This window comes from Xiphophorus hellerii, chromosome 19 (assembly GCF_003331165.1).
Source record: "Xiphophorus hellerii strain 12219 chromosome 19, Xiphophorus_hellerii-4.1, whole genome shotgun sequence".
Classification (NCBI taxonomy): Eukaryota; Metazoa; Chordata; class Actinopteri; order Cyprinodontiformes; family Poeciliidae; genus Xiphophorus; species Xiphophorus hellerii.
The window spans coordinates 19028126-19046314 of NC_045690.1; the positions used below are offsets into that span (position 1 = coordinate 19028126).

Here is an 18189-nt window from a genome sequence, read left to right on the forward strand (position 1 = left end):
GTTGCAGCAGGAGGAAGATGTTGATCAGCGAAGGCAGGGATCTCTGTAGGTCTGATGAGCTTCTTCTCCGCATGGATGGTGAGGTCACACAGGACTTGGTGCTGGCAGGAAAAAAGGCACCAGTTCTTCTTCTTTGTCTTTGCCTTTGTCTTTGTCTTCATCTTTGTCTTTGGGGTCTGAACCCAGCTGATGAGAGAAGTGCGATGTGAAGCCACAGGTTGTGGGCCTGACCGGTTGGTCTCCATGAGAAGGACAGTCTTCGGCTCCGTGGCCCCGGCTCTTCTTCAGCTGCAGAGTTCTTTGTCCATCTCGATCTTGGCTCGAAGCTGCCCGGAGGATCCAACAAAAGGTTCCTCTTTTGCACCCACTTTTTATAGGGTTTATCCACCCTTTTGGGGCGTTTTCATTGGCTGTCTGCTTAGACAGATGACCTCACATCCATCACTGTCCTTCAGACATTATGTCCTGATGTCTGTGCTAATGTCTCAGAGTTGCTCAACCTCCTATGTCCATTGCCTGCACAACCTTTTACCTAAATAAGGCGTTGATCATCTCTGCTCTCCTGTTAGTTCCTTTTTTCCCTTAACCGTTCACCTTTCACCTACTCTCTACCTCCAACATATTAGTGATGTTTAATTGCAGTTACACCTTTTACACCATTTCAGGTTCAATGTCAAAATCACATTTATATCACATTTATTTTCTTTAGCTTCTCTGATTTATCATTCATTTATAATTTTATAACCATAACTTATATCACATTTATTTTCTTCAGCTTCTCTGATTTATCATTCATTTATGATTTTATAACCATAACTTATTAATTATCCTTATTATAATCCTAATGTGAGTTATTACAGATGTTTTTCTGAAAAGAAACCAAGAATAATCCATGATTCTAATTATTTGATGCCAAAGTTACAGTTACTTGTTTTTCTTGTAAGTGTTCCCACAAATGTAAGTGTAAACATTATTACAAGTAAACCAATATTAATATAAGTATTTTACTTTGAATCTTATCCAATTACTCAAAATGTTTAGATTTCATTCTTTAAAACTTTCATGCTTTAACATAAGGAATAGTCTCAGCTATTTTTATAAATCTGCAGGCTGGAAACTTCCTCTTTTTCCAGGAAACCTGCTTTTCCTGTTTAATGACTCTCTCTGACTGACTATGATTTCTTATGATTAGATAGAAAAAAGTAGAATTAAAGCAAAGTTTGCATGAGACAAAAACAACACACACAACCAGATTTATTTTATTGACACTTAAGTCTACTGCTGGGCCTAGATGTCACTTGAGTGATTCATTTTAAAGATAACTTTATTTTTTATTACTGCTAAACTAAAATCTCCAGCATGGGGAAGTGGGATGAGCTCGGATTTTCTTGACATCAGGCATATTTATGGAAAGTTGAGTGGAAGAAAAAAGTTTGGGAGGGTTAAAAAAAAAAAGGCACCAAAAGCAACATTGATATTCGCAATGTTAAGACAATTGTGAAGCGAAGCCCATAAAATGGGGGAGGGGAGTCAATGCTTCAAAAGCTGAAACCACACACACACACACACGCACACACACACCTACACACACACAGACACAACCAGGAAAATTGTTTATTGCTGAAATAAACAGATAAATGCATTTTTGCACTAAAATACGGCCCAGAAATGTAAATACTTGCATTTACACACACACACACACACATACACATATAGAGTATATATATATATATATATATATATATATATATATATATATATATATATATATATATATATATATATAGTATTTGAAGGTCATGTAACTCCATGCATAAAATCTGAAGTAACTCCAAACTGGCAGACAAAACAGAGGGATCGGACGGGGATGAGAACCAGGATTACTGAGAGAAGTGATTAGGCGAGTGAATGGCTGCAGGGTTAGGCTGGAAATAAGTGGCATGTGGTGACATGGACAGAAGCTGAGAGAGACACAAAACTTCAATGACGGACAGAGCATCCAGTCCCTTTTATCGCTCCTATTTTGAAGCAAAAGTAGTGCTTTTAATATGCAAGTTATTGTTTTAAATTGATTTGAAATATCACAATCTGCTCTACATATAACAGTCCTGGATTTCAGGACTTAGTCCAGGTTGGATTTTTGCTTTAGTCATATATCAAGCTCTTTTTTAAAATAACAAATACATTGGATAATTCCTTTCACACACACACAAAAAAAATAGTTTCCACTTTGTCAGCAATAAGCAGGCAGCGCCTCCAAGTGGTTGTGTGTCCGCATTGCAGCTGGACGAGGCCTCAATCACTCAAACTCAACCTGTTTAGTCTTTTTCATTCAGGTTTAATGAATTGAAAAGGGATGTTTAATATTTTTGTTTTAACATGTGTCGTGATGAAATGCTTTACGTATAACCACGCTGCTATTCAGTCTACAATCAGTTATTTGAAATGAATGAAAATCCTAAGTACTTATACTTATCAAGCAACCCACAACAGAACTATCTAGTTTGCATACTTTAGATCAACAATATTAGATTCCTTTCGTTCTTTTTTTTCTTTTCGATTTGTTATTTTGTTTTTATTTCCTTTTAATTCATGTAAAGCACTGTGAATTGCCTTGTTGCTGAAAATGTGCCGTATAAATAAAATGAGCTTCCCTAAGTGAACTTGTAGTGTTGCAACACTACAAGTTCCTGCAGAGAATTAATTTAACGCACAGATGTTAAACCAATCTTTGGGGGTTGCTGTCTGGATGATACTCATCGTTGAGAATTGGAGTTTGACACCCGTGATCTCAGAAATTGTGTTTATTTGGAGAGGCAGTTGACGTTTGTGCACACAAAGTTAAGTGAAGGTATTTGGATGCTGATCTGGTGTCAAGAAGGTGTGGCAAAAAAGCTAAATTCCCTCCAAAAATATCAAGAAGAGGCTAAAATATTGCAGGATGCATCTGGGTTGGATTTAAGGAAAGTTATTTTCAACGCTCATCCGACACTCAACCAGTGGGAATATTTATGTGTGGGGTAGCCTCTTTTCTGAGAAAAATTTAGCTTAAAATGCTGTTTTGAAAGGAATATGAGATCAAAACATCCTCAAAGAGTCTCATCAATTCTGGGTAAATTTGGTGATAATCAATGCCTTTTAACCCATAGACAGGGAATATTATAGACATTAATATCACTAATTTTGAATAAATCCAACATATTTCTCTATAAAACCCATATAGGTTTATTGTTGAACTACAGCATGTGGTATGAATGTGACAGATCTAACAACTCTGAAGCAGGAAAGGGTACAGAAACCTTAATTTTCTGTCAGTTTCTCAGAAGTATTTTGTATTTTCCTCCACATGTGCTTTCAGGGTCGGTGAATAATGCAGGAGGCTTATGGGAAGTCTTAGCAGCTAAGAACTGATCTGGGTTCAGGACAGCCCACCAGATGTTCACTTTGCACTTTTAACAGACCAACGGGGATCTTACCCGAGATCGCCGATGAGGATGGGACGGTAACCGGAGATCGCTTCGGAGTCGTGGAGCGAAACAAGGCAGATCAGGTGTCAGAGGAAGAAGAGAGCTGAGGAAGAGGCAGTGTTCGCTCAGCGCGAAGGGTTAAAATGTAGATGTAATTTTAAACCAACTTATTTAATCTGCTGCTCTAAGATAAGATGGAAGATTTTGTTCAGAGTGCAGTTGATCGTGGTTCTCTGTGTTGTTTTCAGCTGATTGGTTAAAAACCTAAAAACAGACAACAGGAGGAAACACTGGAACTGAGGGGAAAGAGTTAATCAACATCTTTAAAAAAGGTTTTACAAGGAGGGGCAAGCAAGTAGGTGAAAGAAAACAAAGCCACCAAAACTGCAAGCTGTTTTCTTCTCTGGACTGGTCTACTGTGGACTCTCTGCCCTTTCAGCCTGCCTGAGATTGGATGTAAGCTCCTTATTCTTGCTTCACCCTTTGTGCTCTAAATGTGATAAAACTCGGTGCATAATGTATGATATCGGTGACCAGTAGATAACCAGTCTACAGAAAGACCCAAACTTTCAGGTTCCAGTTATAGAAATGGGGCCAACTCTCCTAAGATTTAGCAAATACGTGACCAAATCATGCTTTAGCAAAGTTGTGTGAAGTTTTGCGAAATTAAGTTTTATGAAGAGTGGGCTCTTAATTACTTTTGACATGAAAAGACATTAATTGAAGTTTTAAGTGTGACAACATTGTTACATAATGTGTCTCACATGGTCAGCAGGGCTCACTGTGTGCATCTGCAGCAGGAAGTGTGTTCAGTGTTTATGGCTAAACCCGCCGTGATCTGAACACAGATTGGAAGAGCATATGTAAGATTATCATTGGGTTCGCAAAATGTTCAAAAATAGCTATAAATCCAGTGTGATTCAAGTTAATATACAGTACAGACCAAAAGTTTGGACACAACTGTGTGTCCAAACTTTTGGTCTGTACTGTATATGAAATCTGTTATTTTATGTTTTCATCTGAAACATGTCGCATTCATATATAGCTGAAGTTTACTTTATTTGACCTTTGTGAAAAGGTGAAAATACCAGTTTCCTGTTACTTAAGGTGGTATATGCAAACATGTAAAAGAAAATCAATTAAAAATAATAAAATATTTGTTTGTATTAAAAAAGAAAGCCGTAACCAAACACTCTCTAACTGAGTCTGGTACTTCCACTGGAAAAAAACCAATATGTTACAAACATAAACCTTAGTCATTTTATAGGACAGACCAGCACAAAGCAGCACCAGCACCTAATTGTGAAGTGGAACAAAAATCAGCAATGGTTTTCAAAATCCAAAAAAAGAGAAAAACCATAGCGTGGATCTTGTGAGCACCCTGCAATAATTATGTTACTTTTGCATACAATTAGCTAACGTAGATTTTATTTAGGGTATCAGTACAAAAGACTTTTTTTTTTTTTAGGAAAATAATTTATGATTCTTACTTATTCACGTCCACTTTCTTTGGAAATTAAAGATTTGTTTTTGTGCTGTGGTCTTTTGTGATATTTCAGATTACTTCCTAGATATTTCTAAAGAGATTGTTTTATGCTGATAACACAGCTACATACGTTTTTATAAGCCTGCCTGTTGATCCCAAATGATTGATAAAACATATTTGAACACTTTTTGCTCCCCTGTTGCCCGACTTGTGGATGAATTTCCTTTTATGGATAATGGCATGATGACGTGGTTAAATGTTAACTGTCCAGCTACGCCCGTCCTAGGTCCAGGCGGACCAAAGGTCCACTGTGAGCCTTCTTCCAGTGACTCCACCTGGCAGTGGTAATCAGCTGTCCAGCTTCTCCTCTATCCACCGTCTTTTCTGTACCAGCGTGAAGCTGCGGAGCTCAGAAAGACCCGACTCCTGCAGCGAGGCCTTAAAACGAGGTACAAGTCACTTCCTCTTCTTCGTTTCCACTTTAGTTTCTTTAAGAAAGTCTGAAAAGGGTAACCTTTAGTTAATGGTAAATGCTGACGCTTCAGAAAAGGTGCAAAACCTCTGAGGCGTGTCTAAAAAGTTAGTGAATGCTTTAAGATTATTTGTTCCATTTAAAACTTTCAGTAAATTTGTGTGCTGCCTTCGCCAGGATTTATCTCCTTTATGAAAAGAAAAATATTGGAAATTTCTGTGTGTGTGTGTGTGTGTTTTTTTTTTTTGTTGGCGTGTGTGTGGGTATGGGTGTGTGTGTGTTTTAGGTTGAAGAAAACAGGAGCCACCATGGAAAACCGCTACACACAGATTTCCAAAGAAGATCTGGAAGACCTTAAAGAGGCCTTTGATAAAATTGGTCGGTTTCATTCTTTTTTTTTCATCACACTTGCATGCACAATCTCAACTTGCAGGTTTATTGCTGCGATTACAGACCGTAGTTAGACTTTTACTGCCTGCTATAAACCACATAACAGTACAAGTCTTATAAAAAAATATTTTACTGTCTGAATTGTCGCCTGTGGGGAATTTGTGAATAATGTTTCCATTTCCAATAGTGACATTTTGTAGGTTTTATCACCTAAAGATCATAGTCTTTCATTTTAAAATGTTAACATAAGAAATCGACTATAATGATAGTGGATATTGCACTGTAAATATAAATCAGTTGGAGTTAGCGGATTAGGGGTGTTAGCATGGCTTACTGCCCAGGGTGGCAAGACCTGAGGGGCAAGATGGACACTTTTAGAAAAAAGTTGGGCAAGTTTTTTATTATTTATTTGCTCGTCCACTCAGAGGGAAGTGAGTGTGTGTGTGTGCTGTTCACTGTGTAATCTCTATAGGGAAATATTCACAGCTGATGATGCTGAGGTTTGTGTGATTTTTTTGAAGTTCTGGTTCTGGTTCAACTAGGATTGTTTCACTGTTTTTAAGGAACCTGGACTGCATTTGATCACCTCTAAACCTGACACAAAATGACCTAATCTGATCTGGAGTCTTTAAGAAAAAGAACAGGAGATATGTAGTTTTTTAAATTTTTATTTAATAATAAAAGCTTTGTGTGCATGACGGTTGGATGTGGGAAAGAAGCATAAGGGGGTTGGGCAGGTGGATACTGAAGCTGTTTGAATCGCATTATAAATGCACAAGAAGTTGATGCAGTAAAAAATTAAACATATTGTTGGAATGTAGTAAAAATATGGAGGCATGAAGAAGTTCAGTTTATGGTTTGGGGATCTTGGCGAGCTGGACTGAAGGAATTTGACTAAAATGAACCCTTAATGAGGGATTCCCACATGAAGCTGGTGCTTTTTTTAAATCTGGGAGTGATTTGTGTGCAGCTAAATATACACACTGTATCTTGTTTTTCATTTTGACCATTGACTTTGACTGTCTTTTAGTGAAAACATTGTCAAAATCAGGAAGGATTTAACAAATTAAAAGATCAAGTATCGTTAACAACCAGGAAAGAGAGGACTTTCGCAGTAAAATAAAAGTGAAACCGGCAGAGTTGCATGTGATTTTCACTGATTTTGTTTTCCTTTCTTCTGTTGACATAATGAAACGTGATTAGACACACTACTGTATTCATATGCACACTCTCAGATACAACATGATTTAATCATTTCAACACATTAGTTAACCTTTGTATTTTTTTTAGACAAGTGTTTATTGCTTTGAGTCGGTTCTTCTGGGCTTTTTATCCATTGTTGCATATTATTTGTTTTAAAAATATATCTGAATTTAATGATCATCTGTGATTAAATGAAACCAGGTCTTGGTCGGAGGATAAGCATTCAGTAATGTCAGAAGAAAGTTGTAGACAGTGAGAAATTACATGGACATGCTGGTGCAAGACTTTAGATTATCATGGCTTTCTATATGTGACAAGTTGTTCCAGCGATTAGTAGCTGGTCATTGAACCCGGAAGCAATCAATCCACTCTTTGCTGTATCATCACAAATGATTTTGTGGTTTTATGTGCCTCTTGCAGTGTGTTAGCACTCTAACGTGTGCTGTGGTGCACAAAATACAAGAAATGCTTGGAATTTAATTAGATTTGTAGGTATCTTAATTGGCTCATATCAAGTAAGTATAGCTTTTTTTTTTTACTTCCTGATGAATACATAATCAACTTAGTGAATACCACCAAACATTCTTTATAATTGTGTCATTTCTATTTGGAAACTAGAAAATTTCGGAAGAAATTTAGCCGGGGCCTGCCGAGGCGCGCCCGTGGGGTTTGGGCACGGCGTCGTCGCTACAAATCGGCATCGACGCTAAAGAACGCCGCGACGTAATCAGTGGCACGCGGAGAACCGCAAGAACGTTAAGCGAGGTGGACGTGCACCATTCGGTACGATTTAAAATGTTGTCAAGGCTTTTATTTTGGAAGTTTTGTTAAACTTCATTTCAAAGGGACAAACTAATCCCATGCGTAATAGTCCTTGGGTTAAAATAGTTATATAATGCTCAAAACACAAGTAGCTGATGTAAAAATATTCAAGGCTTTTATTTTGAAATTTTCAGTATGCTTCATTTTAAAGTTCCGAACTAATACCACGTGTAAGAGTGCTTTGGATGAAAAAGTCATATACGGCCAAAAAGAGCAATTACGTCATGTAAAATATTCAAGGCTTTTATTTTGAAATTTTCAGCATGCTTAATTTTAAAGTTCCAAACTAATCCCATGTGTAACAGTGCTTTGGATGGAAAAGTAAAATAAAGCCAAAAAGAGCAATTACGTCATGTAAAAATATTCAGGGCTTTTATTTTGAAATTTTCAATATGCTTAATTTTAAAGTTCCAAACTAATCCCATGTGTAACAGTTACTGAGTTAAATCAGTTATATACAGCCCATAGCAGCAAGTAGTTCTAAAGGCCAGTTCTCAGTCCTGATCTGTTTCAACTGAGGATAGATAGAACTACAGCGATGCGTATTTGTAGTCCTGACCACCAGCCAATAGCCTCTTGAGTTCCGTTGCCATGGTAAATAATGGTCTCAGCAGGTGTGAGCTGTGAGTCATACATGCTCAAACACACAATTGTGTGTTTGAGCCTACACGTTTTACTGAAAAAAAGCATTGGAAACAAATCCTTCGTGTTCGGGAACCGTAATACATATTCGAAAAGCGTTTCGAGCGTATAAGAGGGCAATGTGTCTTCTGCTATAGTCCCGAGATTCATATCTGTACCTCAGTCAGAGCATTTACAGTGATGAGAGAAAGAAATGTTGTGCCCAGATCTGAAATTCTATTCAAATACATGGGAGAGAGCCTCAGACAGCCTCAGAAAATCCTGTCGCATGACTTTGCTCTGAAGCACCGTGACAGAAAACCGTACGGTCTAGATAAATTTCGAAAACATTTTACCGGAGCAGACAGGCGTATCAATGTCAGGACCGATTTTGATACTAATCGTGCGATATTTGTGGGCGTGATGGCGATTTCAAAAATGATTTGGGCTGAAAAAGTTGTCTTCATCTCTCACTCTAAGCAGCCAGAGACGCACTCTAACTTTAGGAAAAATGAGAAACTTTGGGTCGCTTAGAGGCAAATTGTGGACAAACCGTAACTGGTATCGACGAGCTGTCTTCACTTTCGAAGAGATCACAGACGTATCTACAAAATGAAATTTGAATGGCATTTCTAGGTGAAATTGTGACGACACAGAAAATCCTCAAAAATAGGGTATTTCTAGGATTTTTCCCATTGACTTATAATGGGGTTTTTTTCGTAGTTTTTTGCGAATTATGTCGCCACGTTAAGCCCAAATCCCACCAAAAGTAATAGCTGGAATGGCGTGAATTTTCTGCACGTTTTGATACCTCATTTGTAGGTGTGCACCCAGCGGTACGAGCCGCATTAACGGTTACGGAAGAAAAATAAAGAAGAAGAAAGAAACACTTTCTCCGACAATAGTAATAGGTTCCTGCCATTGCTTTGCATGGCAGGCCCCAATTACTGTGGAGTCAGTAGGAAATTATAAATCAAGACCGGCAAGCTGTTGTGATGTTTGTCTATACAAGGTTTTTTCTTCTTCTGTTTCTTTGTCCAGATATTGACCATAGCGGCTATGTGAGCGACTTTGAGCTCCAGGAGCTGTTCAAAGAAGCCAGCCTCCACCTGCCCGGCTACAAAGTGCGAGAAATCGTCGAGACCTTCATCGCCGGAGACACGAACAAAGACGAGAAAATCAGCTTCAACGAATTTGTTTCTGTAAGTCTCGCACTGACAAAGATCCGACTCGCTCTTCCCCATGTGGGCTGACACAGTCTGTTTATGATCAGATTTACCAAGAGCTGAAGAGTAAGGAGTTCAGCGAGACGTTCAGAAAGCTCCTAACCAGGAAAGTCGGGATCAACTCCTTTGGAGGCACGTCGGGGGTTTCCTGTGAGGGAACGCAGCACTCCTATTCAGGTGAGGCAAACGTCACGCTCATGCATGCTGAGCCTTTTATGATGTGATACCAGGGTAGTTAATTAATTGAGACGTTGTTGCAAGTGTGTGTGTGTGTGCGTGTGTGTGTGTGAGAGAGAGAGAGAGAAAGTGTGTGCATAAATAAATGGAGGTCAAAGGATCCATGGTTTGGACAATTTTTACCAAATGATTTGGTGGGCATTTTTGTTTTATGCCTTTATGCTTATCACCCAAGTCCATCCTGTTGCAATCATTTACATTCTGAAGTCAGCTAATTAGTAGACAGAATTTATTTATGTGTAATTTAATTGTAATATATAAACAATTGGCCTGTGAAGGCCTTGTGCATTGGAGACATGGAAAACATGTAGACTAATGTGTGATGAGAACAAATTTCATTTTTCTGGCCTATCCATTCAAAAGCCCTATTTGTGATGGAAAACTAATATAGCACATCACCCTGAAAACATAATCCGTGTAACTTGGTGGTGGCGGCATCAGGCTGTGGGCTTTTCTTTTCTTCACCAAGGAAAGAAAAGTTTATGGGATGATAGATGAAGCTAAATAAAGGGCAATGCAAGGAGAAAGATTTCACAGGTTGTAAAATATTAAGGTTAAAGCAGAAACCTTCCAGCAAGACGAATTTAAAATATGAAATATCTTAGATTGAAGCAGAATGGCCCAGTCAAAAGAAAAGTAAAAACTTTATGTTCATAATGTCTCACAACTCAGTTTGATTATGCTGGAGCTATTTTACAAAAAGCAATGGGTTTTGTCTGCAATTGTGCAAAGCTGGGGGAAAAAAACATAGCCACCAAAAAAACCTGGAGCTTTATTATAGCAAAAGGTGGTTCTAATCCTACTGTAGATTTTCTTCCAGCAAAGTATCTGACTACTGCATTTCAAAACCCCAGAAAGTCCATTAATTGCAGATGTCGGACATGTAAGGCCATCAAAGGTAGATTTATTGTTGTTGAAATGCATAATTGCTTAACCAATACGATTGTGATGGAAAACATGCAGCCACTGCATGTCATAGTGGAATGCTTTGTATGAATTTAGTGTTTTTGATTAAGTTTTTGTTTTTACTCTCTTTTGTGCTTTGGCCATTTGTGATGTGTTCAAGTTGAGGTCTAACTAAATCACTAAAATGCAAAACAAAAAACCCCTCAAACTTATAAAAGGTGCACCTTCTTTTAACTGCGACTCTGTCAAGCCACAGTTTCTCTCGTGTCGACTGTGACGATAACAATTTTCTACCTGAGCAATTTATCCTAATGTTCATGCTTGTTTCAGAGGAGGAGAAAGTAGCTTTTGGTCGATGGATCAACAAAGCTTTGGGCAAAGATCCCGACTGCAACCACCTGCTGCCCATAAATCCAAACGACGAGAGCCTTTTCGCCTCCCTCCGTGACGGCATCGTGTTGTGGTACAGCACACGCATACGTCTGCACTACATGTCATGACTGCAAACACCTGAGAATCTGTGACATTTTCATCAATTTCCCACAAAGATGAGCACTCATCCAAAAAATGGTGTCACATTTTAGTTGTCATCATAGTTCACAATTCAGACACAGATCAAAATGCAAAAATAACTTTCTTATATAGAACCAAAAATTTTATTGCAAGTTTTGTGAATTTTATTTGAAAATTCTCATGAGAACGGTCTGAGTAAACATTTGTTTTTATCATTTTTGGTCTAATCCGTTTAAGTGTCTAATCATACTTGCTATAGCAGATCATAGCTACAACCTTGTCAACATTATAGGTTGTAGCTATAATGTTACTACATGAGTAATAGACTGAGACTCACCTCAGTCTATTACTCTTTGAAATATTATACGGTATTTGTGTGGAACTAGAACTAAACTTACTTAAATAAAGTTATATTTTAAAAAAGGGAAGATTTTAGCTGTATTTTCCCAAATACACAAGAATACAATAGACGGAAGTGAAATAAAGACCCACTAAGAAAACATGCTAAGGTTTAATAAATTAATTTAGAGTACTTTTTAATAATCCAGTAATTATTTAAGAACACCCATCGTCTATTATGCTGTCTTGACGGCGTGTTGTGGTTTTATGCATGTGTACTTTGTGATTACACAATTTTAGTAGACCTGAGATACAATCATTGCCGGTTTGCAACAAACTCTCGGAACATGGCGACAGTGTTTTATGTTGCTGCAAAGGTTGGAGGAGGATCGCAGTGATAACACGTTATATTGCTTTACAGCGCCTCCTCGTTCATTTCAGTTCAGCATGATTGTCCTACTGCACGATGGACTTTTGCACCGGCAGAGGCCCTTTAGAAATGGACAATTACACGGCTGCCACAGTGTGCTCAGTGACTCACCCGAGCGTCCCCTTCGCCCACCTCTCCCACTGCTTTTTCCTCTTCCAGTAAGCTCATCAACCTGTCCCAGCCTGACACAATCGATGAGAGAGTCATCAACACGAAGAAACTCACCACCTTCACAAGGAGAGTGAGTAGAGTTTTGCAGAATTTGTACATTACACAATCATCCCATGTTAAACAATCACTATGAGCACTGAAGTAATTAGGCACCACACATAAACTATGTTGTGATTAACTTTTCTGACAAGTGTTTGCAGATAAGATTCGTTATCTGCAAATGTGCAAACTCATAACTGCTGCTTATTTACTTACTAAGTACATTATATTTAATAGGGACTGGTATTTTTTTCCCATTTGGATACAGTGACAAAAATGAAAGATGTGCAAAGTTGGTAAATATATGATTGATGTCCTTTTTGCTGGTAGCCAAATGCTTGTGCACAGCTGAAACTCTTACAAACTGTCTAAAACATGCCAAAAGCATCTGCATCAATCCTCACTTAGCTCTGGTTTTCCAGACCAGAAAACCAGAAAGGATTTTTTTTTTTTTTTATGTAAACTACCAGTGATACTTCTTTAGTCAAATACGTTAACACTTCTGTTTCAGATGAGTTTGGGGATTCAGTTAGTCATTAGGTAAATCCAGTTTCCCTGTAAGTTAGTTGAAAGAGCTCGCCTGTTCAACTCCAATCTGACTAAAAACTGACCAAAATGTTGAAGCAGTTTGAGGAAAGTGACTCATGTGACCTTAATGACCCCATTATTGACCCCAACAGCCCTCTTAGTGGGGTCATATTTTATAATGGCCCATTTATGCTCAATGTTAAACACTCAGGCACATAAGGACTATGTCTTTGGTCCATTTTCAGGGAGCTTACAGATGGGTACCCAAACTGGATAATAATACCAATAATCATGGGACAGTTTGGCCCAGTATAGATATAAGCAAAATGAATATGACAATGTATTTAATGGCTGGAATAAGAAGTGAAAAAACTTTAAAAAAGGATTTGCCTTTGGTTTGAGCACTTGGAAAAGATTTACTGTTCTATTAAACCACCTAAATTTCCAACTTGAGGAACAACGTTTGAACTATAGTTAGATCTATCATGCTAAAGATCTGTTTTACATTTTTCTGTTATTTTTTGCTTCACCTCACCTCCTTCTTTTTGTACTTTGAAAACATCATCTTTGCTACTTGATCACAGCGTGAAATCCAGCTCAACAAAATCTGATCAAAACTGGAAAAAAAAATATTTTTCTCATATCCGAATGTGAAACTTTATCAAGTCACAAGCCAAGAGCGTTTTTAACCTTTATAGTTTACAATAAAATTCTCGCCTGTCAGAAGTAAAGAAAGGTGGGTTTTAGGTTGCGATTGTTGACTTTGCCAGGTAGAAATATATACAGTATATTCTTTATATATACATTTAAAAAACAACTTATTTGCTTCTTTTAAACAAACGTGTTTACATGCTTTCATAGGAAAACATTGTTTTGGCCCTGAACTCGGCCTCAGCCATCGGCTGCACAGTGGTGAGCATCGACGCCCATGACCTGATGGCTGGGAAACCCCACCTGGTCCTGGGACTGCTCTGGCAGATTATCAAGGTCGGCCTCTTCGCTGATATAGAAATCACCAGGAACGAAGGTCAGTACTCACTCGCTCGCTCGCTCGCTCGTTAATCAAGTAATATCAGTGTTTGAAATTGCAGAGCACTTATTGTCGATGTGTCTGTTTTCATTTTAAAAATGAATTTATTTTTAGAACATTTACAAGAAGTTGGGTCAAAGGTTACTGTTGCGCCAACCGATGCAGTAGAAAAATAATGAAATGCTCGCTAGACAATTAGTTTCCAGCAATAACCAAAGTCATGATGCAATGTTTTTATTTTCACTTTTCCAAAGGCTTTGAGTCATTTTATTGTTTTATTACTTGAAGAGACACTCTCCTCTTTGGTTGGACGACTTTTCCCCTCCGTTGCCTGAAGGAGCAACTCATTCAGGGGTTTAAGTTATTTTTATCAACAAATGAGTTGAGTTTCTCATCAGGAAATGTTGGACACCTCTTCCCATTTCTTCTTCAAAAATGTCCTTCCTGTCTGTCTCCAGGCTTGATTGCCCTCCTGATGGAAGGAGAAGAGCTGGACCACCTCGTATCTCTGTCTCCTGAGGAGCTGCTTCTACGATGGGTCAACTATCACCTAATCAACGCAGGAACAAAAACAATCAACAACTTCAGTGCTGATATCAAGGTGCTTAGTGGAACTTTTACAGCCGCGTTCCTTTAAATACCCACAGAGGGTCGTGTAAAGGAATGTTTTGTTCTTTGACTTTGAAGGACTCTAGGGCTTACTTCCACCTGCTGGACCAGATTTCCCCTCAAGACGAAGACGAATTCCACATGGGGATCAAAATCAACATGGCCGGCCTTAGTGTGAGTTGGCTTGCTTCAGTGAAATCAGTTTAAGTCCTAACAGTGAGCGACAATGTGGTGCATGTGAACATGAAGGAGCGGGATTTGGAGCGAAGGGCCGAGCTGATGCTGCAGGAGGCGGCCAAGTTGGACTGCCGGCAGTTTGTGTCTCCTCGCGACGTCACGTCTGGAAACAACAAACTCAACATGGCCTTTGTGGCCAACTTGTTTAACATGCATCCGGGTCTGCACAAGGCTAAGTTTAACCTGGATGGGGAGCACATAGAGGGTAAGTGACATTCGCCGTACAACAGAAAACTAGAAACTAGAAAGTCAGTGATGCCAAAGACACATTTGAAAATGTTTTCCGTGTGGAAAGTGAGGCATGTGGCCATTGTGGAGAATGATAACCTGTATTTATATCTTGCCAGCGGAAACCAGGGAGGAGAAAACGTTTCGCAACTGGATGAACTCTCTGGGTGTTTCTCCACATGTAAACCATCTCTATCGGTAGGTTCAGTTGTACATGAAGGTAATTATTCTTATTTGAGGAGGAGATAGCTAACATGTGAATGTGCAGCTTAACAGGGAAGCGATAGAAACATAGAGACAAAAAAAATGCAGAACATATATGGGGTTTGATGTGCATCATAACTGTGAAGTATATTTAATTGGCTCATGGTTTTCCTTTTGGGTAACACTTTATTTGGTGGAGTGTGTATAAGACTGACATGACACTGTCATAAACATAACATAACACCTGTCAGGAACATAAAAGAGTTTTCATGAATGTCTATAATTGTTGTCATGAAGTGTCATTCGGCAAATAATGACACTTTTAATGCAAAGTTGCATTAAAACTTGCATTAAAAGTCTGTTAAAATGGTCAACTTTGCATTAAAAGTGTCATTATTTAACGAATGACACTTCATGACAACAGTTGTAAACATTCATGAAAACTCCCTCATCTTCATAACAGGCGTTATGTCATGTTTATGACAGTGTCATGTCAGTCTTATGCACAGCCCTTCAGATAAAGTGCTATCCGTTTTTTTGCTTCAATTACAATTACAAGTCTTTGTGCATATAGTTTGGAGACTTAGTCTGACTCGGTCAGATTAAATGTAGAGCAGTTTTGTTTTTGGCATGTTTTCGGTGAGATTCAGGTTTGTACTTAAAATTGGCGTTTTTTAGTTAACTGAATATTTAAAAGCAAATATCAGATCTTCATCATCTTCGGCTGAAATGAAGAGAAGCCTTGTTGGAAGGTGTTCAGAACAACATGTTGCTCCAATGCTGCAGATGTTTAATTCTGCTGCTTTCCACGATGATTCTGAATAACGTTGGCTAAAAATAATGAAGTACCAATATTTTATATACGTACATATAACAGGAACTGCAAGCTTTAGTAGTTTTCAATTCTTTGTTTATGGAATAATTGCGCAAAATTTTTCCATGAAAATAATTTAGGGTATTTAGGTATATTTTTTAGATATATTTTGCTTATCATTAAGTTGGAGTGTTTGTTTGTTTTTTTACATCATTTTCCACAAACATCTATATCCAATGCGGTGTACATTGAAGAAAATGTACACCGCACAGTGTGGTGTGTATTAACTTTAAGCCGTAAGTCATATTCAAATGCTTTCTGTGTTAATATCCATCATATTTATCCTCATTTTTTTTGCAGGGATCTTTGTGATGGCTTGGTGATCCTGCAACTTCTAGAAAAAGTCAAAGTGGTAGTGAACTGGAAGAAAGTCAACAATCCTCCTTATCCTCAACTAGGGGGAAACATGAAGAAGGTGCCACATGCAAACACAGCAGAAATACTTTAATTAGGAGCACTAGTAAATTTGTGTGGGCTTCAGTTTTCCATGATGTGTTCTAGCTGGAGAACTGCAACTACGCTGTAAAGTTGAGCAAGGATGAAGCTAAGTTCTCTCTGGTCGGAGTCGGAGGAGAAAACCTAAACGAGGGGAGTCTCACACACATCCTGGCTGTGGTCTGGCAGCTGATGAGAAGGTAGACGCTCCAGAAAGTGCTGCATTTTTAGCTGATGTGTGGGTGGTCCATGTAGCTGCTCTCTTAACGTCTCGGTAATCTTTCCTGTTTGTTCTTCCTCAGGTACTCTGTTATGGTTCTTTCTGATTTGGGCGGCGGAGAGAAAGTTGCGGATCAGTTTATCCTGAACTGGGTCAACTCCACCCTGAAGGAGAAGCGAAAGGACACACGGATCAGCAGCTTTAAGGTGAGTAGGACAAGATTACGCGTTCAAGAACAGGGTTAGGCTTAGCGTAACTTTCAGAAGTGTACAAATGCTAAGAGGCTTCCGAAGAAGACCGAAAGCTGAAATGTAATGAAAATATGCCATGAGCAAATTTTTTTTTTAAAGTTTTGCACATTTAATTAACTACGTTATTCTGTTTTTTGATATTTCTGTCCGTATTTCCAACAGATTTGTTTTTTAACTGTGTTGCACTAAATAAATGTCAAAGTATTTTTCATAATCTTGCTTGTTTGCTTTAAACAAAGCTGGCATTTTAACTGGGTGGTGTCCACTTTCAGTGACCATCGTAATTTCAAGTTGCACTGGAATGTAATCCTGTTTTACGTTCTGCACAGGACCAGCTGATCAGCACCAGTTTGCCAGTGATCGACCTGATTGACGCCATCGCCCCTTCAATGGTCAAGTGGGACATGGTAAAGAGAGGAGAAAAGGGAGTCCTGAAGAAGGATGAGAAAATCAACAATGCCAAGTAAAGAGCAATACTTCCCGTCCCTTCATTTTTATTCTTCAGTCCTTTCATTTCCCGACTGACTCCTCTCCCGTTTGTCTCTCAGGTATGCAATCTCATTGGCCCGTAAGATCGGCGCCCGCGTCTACGCCCTGCCTGATGACTTGGTGGAGGTAAAACCTAAAATGGTGATGACTGTGTTTGCCTGTCTCATGGGGCACGACATGAAGAGAGGCAAAAACTAAATAGAAAACCAGGGTTTAAAAACGTACAAACATCCAATTGCATTTTTTCTGCATTTTTATCATTGACATTTTTTTTTTTCTTTGAGCTTTACCTTTGCTGCAATCACCAGCCAGTACAAATCTATTGGTTATTCTTTATTTTGCTTTCTAATAGTCCTAAACAATATTTTGATTATTCTCTTGTTTGTAAAGCTGTTGTGTTTGTGTATGATTTAAAACTTTTTAGCACTTTTTTGCTTAATACTTATTAAACCATTCCTATCATAAAGTATTCACTACCTCTGCAATTTAAGATGAACCAGAGGGGTAAACAAAATAACACGGAAACGCCTTCTTGTAAAGCCTGTGAATGTCATGCGTTGAATATTGCTGTTGAATTACTGAAGATGACATCTATTAAATATAAAAGTTGAGAATTTGTGTGTTTGCTGTCTTTGTACAATTTTTTTCCAACGGTTTGAATAGATCAAACATGATAAATCTGATTGTTTTTTAAAAAATGTATAATGTTAGTAAGGCTACCGGTAAAAATCCATAAAGCATCTCCACACTATCTCTATAAAC

General features: G+C 38.4%; 1 protein-coding gene across 3 annotated transcripts; it reads left to right on the forward strand.

Moving 5' to 3' along the window:
• Nucleotides 1–2732: 2732 nt before the first annotated feature.
• Nucleotides 2733–18045, forward strand: pls1 (plastin 1 (I isoform)). Of its 3 annotated transcripts, none has more exons than XM_032546592.1 (17): nucleotides 2733–3923; nucleotides 5225–5402; nucleotides 5712–5803; nucleotides 9503–9663; nucleotides 9735–9864; nucleotides 11161–11293; nucleotides 12272–12353; nucleotides 13712–13877; nucleotides 14339–14481; nucleotides 14568–14663; nucleotides 14739–14931; nucleotides 15074–15152; nucleotides 16333–16447; nucleotides 16534–16667; nucleotides 16770–16893; nucleotides 17268–17401; nucleotides 17487–18045. In XM_032546592.1, the coding sequence occupies exons 3-17, from the start codon at nucleotides 5734–5736 to the stop codon at nucleotides 17623–17625; spliced, it is 1899 nt and encodes a 632-aa protein (XP_032402483.1). In that variant the 5' UTR covers nucleotides 2733–3923; nucleotides 5225–5402; nucleotides 5712–5733; the 3' UTR covers nucleotides 17626–18045. The 3 variants fall into 3 exon arrangements, with proteins under 3 accessions (XP_032402483.1, XP_032402485.1, XP_032402484.1); XM_032546594.1 differs by having other exon boundaries at nucleotides 5240–5402; XM_032546593.1 differs by lacking the exon at nucleotides 2733–3923 and having other exon boundaries at nucleotides 5224–5402.
• Nucleotides 18046–18189: the final 144 nt, after the last annotated feature.

Bases quoted from the DNA above. Each gene is read 5' to 3' on its own strand.
- pls1 (XM_032546592.1), top strand. From the start codon at position 5,734: ATGGAAAACCGCTACACACAGATTTCCAAAGAAGATCTGGAAGACCTT. The intron at 16,448-16,533 runs GTGCCACATGCA...GATGTGTTCTAG, and splicing joins TAGGGGGAAACATGAAGAAG to CTGGAGAACTGCAACTACGC. The intron at 16,668-16,769 runs GTAGACGCTCCA...GTTCTTCCTCAG, and splicing joins GTCTGGCAGCTGATGAGAAG to GTACTCTGTTATGGTTCTTT.